This window comes from Mastacembelus armatus, chromosome 13 (genome assembly GCF_900324485.2).
Source record: "Mastacembelus armatus chromosome 13, fMasArm1.2, whole genome shotgun sequence".
Taxonomy (NCBI): Eukaryota; Metazoa; Chordata; class Actinopteri; order Synbranchiformes; family Mastacembelidae; genus Mastacembelus; species Mastacembelus armatus.
The window spans coordinates 24997718-25006583 of NC_046645.1; the positions used below are offsets into that span (position 1 = coordinate 24997718).

Genomic DNA, 8866 nt, shown 5'->3' on the forward strand with positions numbered 1-8866 from the left:
AAGATTAGGTTAATCAGTTCTGGTTGTCCTTTGTATTATTGGAGCAATGATACAGTAGCTATGTGTGTTTTTAATAATCCTAATTTATTTTCATTTTGGAAAGTTGATGCTTCACACAGATCTTCGAGATCAGCTTTGGAGTAGACACATGAAGTGACATAAAATGGAAGGACAAGCAAAGTACAATGATTTTTATTGAAGTGTAATGTAATTAGTTATGTTTCACAATTATGTGAATACAGCTTCATCCCTTCATCGTCAGCACTTCACATTTCTGCTGATGATTTTCTGAATAAGTTTCTTTATTCATTCAAAATGTCACTTTGTGTTTCTGTTCGTTGAACCATCACACAAATCATTCTAACGCTTCACCATGGATTTCTTTGAAGATTTGTAGATTCATTCTCAGGCTGAATCGAGCAGAACCTGTACCACCTGTACAGTGGTGTGAAAAAGTCTTGGCCACCTTCCTGATTTCTTATTTTTTTGCATGTTTGTCACACTTTAATTTTTCAGATCAAACAAATTTAAATGTTAGTCAAAGATAAGTAAACATCATGCAGTTTTTAAATTAAGGTTTTTATTTTTAAGGGAAAACAAAATGTAAAACTACATGGCCCTGTGTTAAAAAGTGTTTGCCCCCTAAACCTAATAACTGGTAGGGCCACCGTTAGCTGCAACAACTGCAATCGAGTGTTTGTGATAAATTGCAATGAGTCTGTTACAGCGCTGTGGAGGAATTTTGGCCCACTCATCTTTGCAGAATTGTTGTAATTCAGCCACATTGGAGGGTTTTCGAGCATGAACCGCCTTTTTAAGGTCATGCCACAGCATCTCAATCGGATTCAGGTCAGGACTTTGACTAGGCCACTACAAAGTCTTCATTTTGTTTTTCTTCAGCCATTCAGAGGTGAACTTGCTGGGGGGTTTTGGATCAGCTTGAGGTCATGAACAGATGACCAGACATTCTCCTTCAGGATTTTTTGATAGACAGCAGAATTCATGGTTCCATTTATCACAGCAAGTCTTCCAGGTCCTGAAGCAGCGAAACAGCCCCAGACCATCACACTACCACCACCATATTTTACTGTTGGTATGATGCTCTTTTTCTTAAATGCAGTGTTACTTTTACACCAGACGTAATGGGACACACACCTTCAAAAAGTTCAACTTCTGTCTCGTCAGTCCACAGAGTATTTTCCCAAAAGTCTTGGGGATCATCAAGATGTTTTCTGGCAAAACTGAGATGAACCTTTATGTTCTTTTTGCTCAGCTGCGGTTTTCGTCTTGGAACTGTGACGTGCAGTCCATTTTTGCCCAGTCTCTTTCTTATGGTGGAGTCATGAACAGTGACCTTAACTGAGGCAAGTGAGGCCTGCAGTTCTTTGGATGTTGTTATGGGGTCTTTTGTGACCTCTTGGATGAGTTGTAGATGTGCTCTCTGGGTAATTTTGGTCGGTCGGCCACTCCTGGGAAGGTTCTCCACTGTTCCATGTTTTCGCCATTTGTAGATAAAGGCTCTCACTGTGGTTCTCTGCAGTCCCAAAGCTTTAGAAATGGCTTTATAACCTTTTCTCTCAATTACTTTCTTTCTCATTTGTTTTTGAATTTCTTCAGCTCTTGGCATGATGTCTAGCTTTTGAGGATCTTTTGGTCTACTTCATTTTGTCAGGCAGGTCCTATTTAAGTGATTTCTTGATTGTGAACAGGTGTGGCAGTAATCAGGCCTGGGTGAGGCTAGAGGAATTGAACTCAGGTGTGATAAACCACAGTTATGTTTTAACAGAGGGGGGGGGGCACTTTTTCACACAGGGCCATGTAGTTTGGGATTTTATTTTCCCTTAATAATAAAAACCTTCATTTAAAAACTGCATGATGTGTTTACTTGTGTTATCTTTGACTAATATTTAAATTTGTTTGATGATCTGAAACATTAAAGTGTGACAAACATGCAAAAAAATAAGAAATCAGGAAGGGGGCCAACACTTTTTCACACCACTGTATTTATTTTCTCCCACATTTCCTGAGAGGGTAATAATGATTATGATGATGACTTAGTGAAAGAGTTTGAAGTGTTTGACAATTTTGTAGTATTTTGTGGAGCTTTGTGGGCTTTTTTACCTGATGCCACATGAGCTTTACTCTCTACAGGACTGATATGCACATTTTCTAAGTTGTGTTAAAGCTGGAATCAGTTGATGCCGTCAGTGTTCAGGTGGGGCTGGTGTTAGGTGCCAAATGACCAGAGACTGTCAGACGATGTTGAGACTGTTTAATTCAGTAGTTTTGTATGAGAGCAGCAGGAGCACCGAGGCTCAATTAAAAGGCGTGAAACACGTCAATATGTGTCCTTTCCTCTTTGACGTTTCTGATTCAGTGTGTCTTTCTTTGTGTTGTCAACTTACAAGTGGCAAGTCCATATACAGGAACAAACAACTTGTAGATGTAGCTTTTTTTATAGATTGGTGACCCTCTGCCCATCTTTACTCCTGAGAGACTCTGACTGTTCATGTTACTCACCTGTTGCCAGTTAACCTCATTAGTTTCCAGATGTTCTTTAGCTCTTCCTTCTTAGTGCCATTGACTTTTCCCCAACTTTTTAGAGACCTGTTGCTGCTATCAATTTCAAAATGACCTTACTATTTTCATCAAATGAAACATTTTCTCAGCTCAAACATTTAATAAGTTTTCTATGTTCTATTGTGAATAAAATATGGGTTCATGAGATTTGAAAATCATTGCATTTTGCTTTTATGCAGATTTTAAAGAGTTCCAACTTTTGGGGATTTTGCCTATCATTCCCATTGGAAACTCCTTCTGATCGGGATGTACTTAGATGTACAGATATATATACATAAATGCATAGATATAGAGGCACACACATATAGACATGTAGCTATAGATATATACACATTCAGTAAATGTAGATATATACTGATCTGCCGCCATATTGAATACACATATCAATACATATAATTCAACTGTTTATATTATTTGTATATAATCAATACATATAATTCAACTGTTTATATTATTCACATATAATCAATACATATATTAAAATTCCGTGACGTGTCACTTTAACGGATGCTGCGCAAGCGCCATCGGGTCGTTTCCATCTCTACTCTGGTCCAATCAGATGCGTCCAGGTCACAGGTAGCGGAAGAGAAATGGCTGCTGCGAGGAACGGGAAGAGCGGGCTGCTGGAGAAAGTGAGAATTAAACTTTTATTGTTTCTCGCACTTTTAGAGACACGATGAGGATTTGGTTTTGTGCCCGAGCTCAGGCTGAGGGGACGGGGAGGTTCGCGCTCTGTGGCGGCGGAGTGGCATATTTCTGCGCCCGCGCGGAGCGAGCTAAGCTAACGTTAGCATGCTAACATGCTAACGTTGATTTATTTTGAATTAAAGTTAAAAACAGAAATAATGGAGGTGTCCGCATGTCTTCGTGTGTCTGTGTGTGTGTGTCGTGTTCACGGCACAGGGTGAGTTCAAACTGTTGCGGTTAGTGCAGTGTCCAGCTGTTAGGGACGCAGCCCCTGCACCGAACTCCGTTCAGAAAACAGACGATTTAATTTTATTTCGCTGACAAAAGCTCAGCGGTTTAGTGTTAGCTGCAAAAACTCAAACACCATGAATATAAGCAGTTTTTACTGTGATCGGTAGTGATTTAAAGATGTTTTTTCTTCTAACCAGCCAAAGTAAAATAAAGAGGATTTCACCTGAATTCTTGATTCAGGTGAAATCCTTCATTAAAACTTACTTTTTATGTCGGTAACGTGAGAACAGTTTGAGTTTTGTGTTTGGTTTTCTCCTAAAATATAAAAACGATATGAGGTTGATAAAGAGCTGCTGTTACCTCAGGGAGCAGGTGTGTTTTCTTTTTTTCATCTCATTTAAATGTCCAAGATCATTTTATTGTGATGGTTTCATCAGCACATCAGTCAGATAACTGTCCTGTAATGGGAAGAGAGTGTGGAGACAAATGTCTAAACACTGTCATTTGCCACTGAGGTGTAATTATATGGCTGGAGATCAGGTTGTTTGTCTGACCTGCCACATGTTTGTGTTTGGTTCATCTTCATGTCCAGGACATTACTGATGATAAAGCACAGCCCAGACTCGACGTGTTCTGTCTGAGGCAACTTCAGACCTGGACCTGAAATAACCTCAGAAATCAGGATTTGTTTCATCTGACTGATTAAAGATTCAGTTCAGGTTCAGGACTAATTGTATTTTTGCGTGTTATTTTTAATACTCCTGTTGCTAATGTAGAAATCTGACACATCTCAACTGAAAGAACGAGTGTGTTGTTTGTAAGAGGAGGAAACAGAATTGACCATGAACCTGAGCGGGACAGTGAGACAGAGTCTGGTCCTGGTTTTTATCTGAGCATCACCTTGTGTTTCAGTGGAGGATCGATGAGAAACCAGTGAAGATCGATAAATGGGATGGTGCTGCTGTGAAGAACTCCCTGGATGATGCTGCAAAGAAGGTCAGGTTTTCTTTTTCTTGTTCCTGCTGGTTTTTAGAGTTCCTCACAGTCTGGTGTGTAACCCTGCTGTCCTGCTGCGGCGCCCCCTACAGGTCATGTTGGAGAAGTATGGCTACCTGGAGAACTTCAGGCTGGTTGATGGTCGCCTGTTGATCTGCACAGTTTCCTGTCTGTTCGCCATGTTGGCTTTGGTCTGGGACTACCTGCACCCCTTCCCCGAGTCCAGACCAGTCCTGGCGTGCTGCGTCATCTCATATCCTTAAAGTTCACCTGGTCTGATGTTACCTGTCCTGTTTGAACACTTGGTCTGTCTGTGCATGTTTTACTTTTATAGCAGGATGTGTATCAGACTCAAAGGATTCATCAGGACAACACTGCTGCCAAAAATGAAACAGTTTGATTGGTTCTGCTGGAGCTTTGACCTCAGAACAGGAAACAAAAGACCAGATGAAAAAAAAAAATAGAGCAGTTTTTATTTCACCAGGTTTGATTTTCAGTATCTGTAAGAACACAGTTCATAGTGAGAATATAACAACTATTCAGTTGTCAAAGTAGCTGCTGATTATTCTCCAATGGAAGCAGCAGCAGCTGTGACATGAATCAACATTAACATTAATGAGGAAGCGTCAGTGAAAATGAGCTGAGCAGTAGAAGATCTGAGATATTGATTATTGATATTTAGTGATATAGTCAAGACAATAAAGTGAAACCAGCAGAGTTGAGTGGTGGCACATCATTAGACTTGCATGAAGACAGAGAATGTGAGGTTTAAAGTGTGTGTTCTGCTCCTTAACTTGTCCTCCATCACATACTTCATCATGATGGGCATCCTGACTCTGTACACCTCCTATAGGGAGAAGAATATCTTCCTGATGGCCCTGCAGAAAGATCCAGCTGGGTTGGATCCAGACCACATCTGGCAGCTGTCATCCTCCCTCAAACGGTCAGTCAGAGTCTTCAGAGTCAAACCAGCACCCTCCCCTCCCTCACACATCAGCTGATAAATCAATAATGCAATTATCCATTGAAGATCCTGAATCTGATGGTGCGTTAAAGGACACACTGACATCAGAAAACTCACCAGTCGGATGTGTGCTGTCTGTTCCTTTTTGCAGACGATTCTGAGCTGCAGACGTTTATTGTAGAAGAACATGTGAATGTCAGCTGAGGACTCATGTTTATCACAGTTTCTTTGTGTTCTCAGGTTTGACGACCAGTACACTCTGCGAGTTTCCTTCACCGATGGAAAGTCAAAGAACTCGAGGGAAATGGAGTTCACCAAATCTGTGTCGGCGTTCTTCGATGAGAACGGGACGCTGGTGATGGACCAGTTTGAAAAGTCTGTTTCTAAACTTCATGACTCGCTGGCCTCAGACAAGAAAACCAAATAATCTACATCAGACCACGGGCACACTTTGACTTTGGTACTGAATCTTTTCACTCAGTTTCTTGCTTTCAGTTTCATTTCTTCAGACGAGGCTGCAGAGAGCTAATCAGTCACAGTCACAGCTTTTTCAGTTCTGGTTCAAATCGCAGCATCACTCTGCTTCTGTGCATTCAGGCATTCTTTTTGTTTCAGGAAAATTCACATTAATGGGTTTCTAGAGCTGGACAGTGTTGGTGTTATTAACATAAGTCCAGAGTTTTGCTTCATTGCACCTTTATCTGACTCCAGGACACAAAAGGAGTCACTTTAGTGTGATTAAAACATGAATTTAAATCACAACCCGACACGCGTCAGTAGATTTTATATGACTGCAGAGTTTAAATGATCAGCAGACAAACTCTGCTCACAAAATCTACAATATTTTATTCCAGTCATCAATTCTCAGAAGGTGGTGTGTCAGTGAATGCAGCACAGAAGAGAGATTTCATGTCTGCCTCAAACGCATCACCACATTAATCAAATGTTATTTTAACAAAAACATGAATAAGCTGTAGAAAATAATCCTCAGATGAATAAATAGTAAAAAAGTGATTAGTTGAAGTATGAAAAATAAAATATGAGACTCCAACCTGCTGCTGTCGTCTTTTAGTGGAATTTATGTTACATTGTCAAACCAGGACACGCAGTCGACTTGTTTCTTTTGTTTTTGATTGTCGCAGCTGATACTTTGCATAGTTGAAATATCACGGTGATGATTCGCTCTCTGCAGCTTCGTTTTCACAGACATGAACTAAAACTTGGACTGGCTGAACGAAGGAAATCACATTTCACAGCATCAACATTAGAAACGGTTTTCTTACAGTCACAGAAATAACAGGAAAACACAACCATGAGGAGAATTCAGAAATATTACCAGGTTTTATTGACTGCTCACAGATTAGCTGCATCTGAGTCTGAATTAATCTCATGCTTCTATTCCTGTTCTGGCTCGTTACATCTTTTGTATGTTTTCAGATTTATTAAACATTTAGATCTTTAGGTGCATTCAGCAGCTTGTTGGTTCATATTCAAACTGGTGTTTGACGGTTTCATGAGTATTAGCACTTCTTTTTCCCCCAGCTTACACTTATTACATCAGTGAGAAAGTCTAACCCAGGGGTGTTTGTGTTGCTGGGCGTAGACCCAGCAAGTTCAAACATTTCAGCTCCACAGATGAAGTGATGCTGTGAGAAACAAGGTTTCTGTAGGTGAATTTAGAGAAGACTCAGACTCTGATTTCTCTCTCTCTTCATCGAAAAACAATTGGAGCTGATGTATAGAAAACTTTGTCGGCATGAATTTTATGCAAAGCACAATGTTATAAGCAATCACAGCGTCGTATGTCATTGGTGGGCAGAGTCACATAAACACCTGAAAAAGTCCAAAAACAAACATCGTCAGCAGTGGCCATGATGGTTTGAGTGGGGTGGGGGGGATTGAATAAAAAGGAAAAAATTGACTTTTGGTTCTGGTGCTGAAAAGTTTCTTTAGTGAATAATTTTGCATTTCCACTTTTTATTTTTGTTGGACAAACTTATTTTCAGCGATGCTAGAATCAGAAGATTGACCGTCTGATATCGGCTAACAGATTAGCATGATTAGCATTTGCCGCAGCCTGTGACTTGGTGATGTGACTGATGCTAAACACAGACCTGATGAGGGCACTGACAATATGTTGATGCCTCACAACAGGACCTGGACTGAATGTCGACCAAACTTTTATTTTGAGTGTTTGTTTGGTTTGTTTTTTTTTCAGAGCCTTGTTGTCTAATTCTGTCAGTGAAGGTATTAAAGGAAAATCCTACATTTCTTATGGATGTTTCTGTGCTGCTTTCCTCTGTCTTCATGTGGATCGGGTTTGTTGTTGGTCTGCAGGTTTCCCAGCAGGGGGCACTGCTGTATCATTTCACCACAGCAGAGAAGGCAAAACACATAACAGATCTGCAGGTAACAGAAGGTGATAAAGTTATAAAAACAAGTCACACAATTTACATATTTTACATTTAAAGCAACTTTTCTGCACATGATGATTCTGCGACATCAGCTTTATTGGTAGGTGTGAAGATTTAACAGGTTTGACATGGGACATGGTTCAGTCAGCAGGAGACAGATGTTAAATAACTTTTTACCTTTTGAAAATAATCTGCACTTGGTAAAGGATTTAAAAGTGAAGATATGACCAAACTTTATTGATCCCACAGGGAAATTAATTAGTTAAAGCACCTCAGTATAGAAAAATAAAGAGTACAGTGCAAAGCTGAGGTAAGACTGAATCCTAAACCAGGTCATCAATTAGAAATGGCCATGAGGATTCCTCAGGGCTCCAGACCTGCATCTGATCCAGAAAATCTGCTCTGCTCTGGATCCTGTCAGATCAGAGGTGAGTTTGAGGTGTTTCTCTGCAGGTTTCTGTGCCTCACACCTGGTTCCTGGAGGTTTCTGCGGTCCACAATTCCACAAGTCCCTCAGTGACCTACATGACATCCTGTGTGTGGATTCATCACAGTCCTCAGGTAAAATAACATAATTAAGAAAAGACCCAATAAACTGCTGAGTTGGTTCAGGTGGGCCAGTGCTGGACTAAGCTCAGTAGTTTGTTGGTGTATTCATTAAACAAACTGTTCCTAATACACTGACTGGGTCCGACACAGGGGTTCCCAATAAAGCGACTCAGTCCGACACAGGGGTTCCCAATAAAGCGACTCAGTCCGACACAGGGGTTCCTAATAAACCGACTCAGTCCGACACAGGGGTTCCTAATAAACCGACTCAGTCCGACACAGGGGTTCCTAATAAAGCGACTCAGTCCGACACAGGGGTTCCTAATAAACTGCACCACCTGTGGCTCAGGTAAAAATGTTATTTACTGAATGTTTGGGCATTAACTTCAGAGTCAGATTTTAAACAGTTCACAATGTTTGTTCTTCCACAGAGTGACTGGGCAGA

At 40.6% G+C, this 8866-nt stretch overlaps 1 protein-coding gene across 1 annotated transcript; it reads left to right on the plus strand.

Annotated features, from left to right (window-relative positions):
- The first annotated feature begins 3142 nt into the window (after positions 1–3142).
- On the plus strand, positions 3143–7379 carry spcs2 (signal peptidase complex subunit 2). The gene is made up of 5 exons (XM_026299079.1): positions 3143–3212; positions 4411–4494; positions 4587–4747; positions 5303–5437; positions 5699–7379. The coding sequence occupies exons 1-5, from the start codon at positions 3171–3173 to the stop codon at positions 5883–5885; spliced, it is 609 nt and encodes a 202-aa protein (XP_026154864.1). The 5' UTR covers positions 3143–3170; the 3' UTR covers positions 5886–7379.
- Positions 7380–8866: the final 1487 nt, after the last annotated feature.

What these genes read in the sequence shown, in the direction of transcription:
- spcs2 (XM_026299079.1), top strand. Translation starts at nt 3,171, where the DNA reads ATGGCTGCTGCGAGGAACGGGAAGAGCGGGCTGCTGGAGAAA. An exon ending in AGAGCGGGCTGCTGGAGAAA is followed by an intron (nt 3,213 to 4,410) that starts GTGAGAATTAAA and finishes CTTGTGTTTCAG; the next exon opens with TGGAGGATCGATGAGAAACC. An exon ending in TGGATGATGCTGCAAAGAAG is followed by an intron (nt 4,495 to 4,586) that starts GTCAGGTTTTCT and finishes CGCCCCCTACAG; the next exon opens with GTCATGTTGGAGAAGTATGG.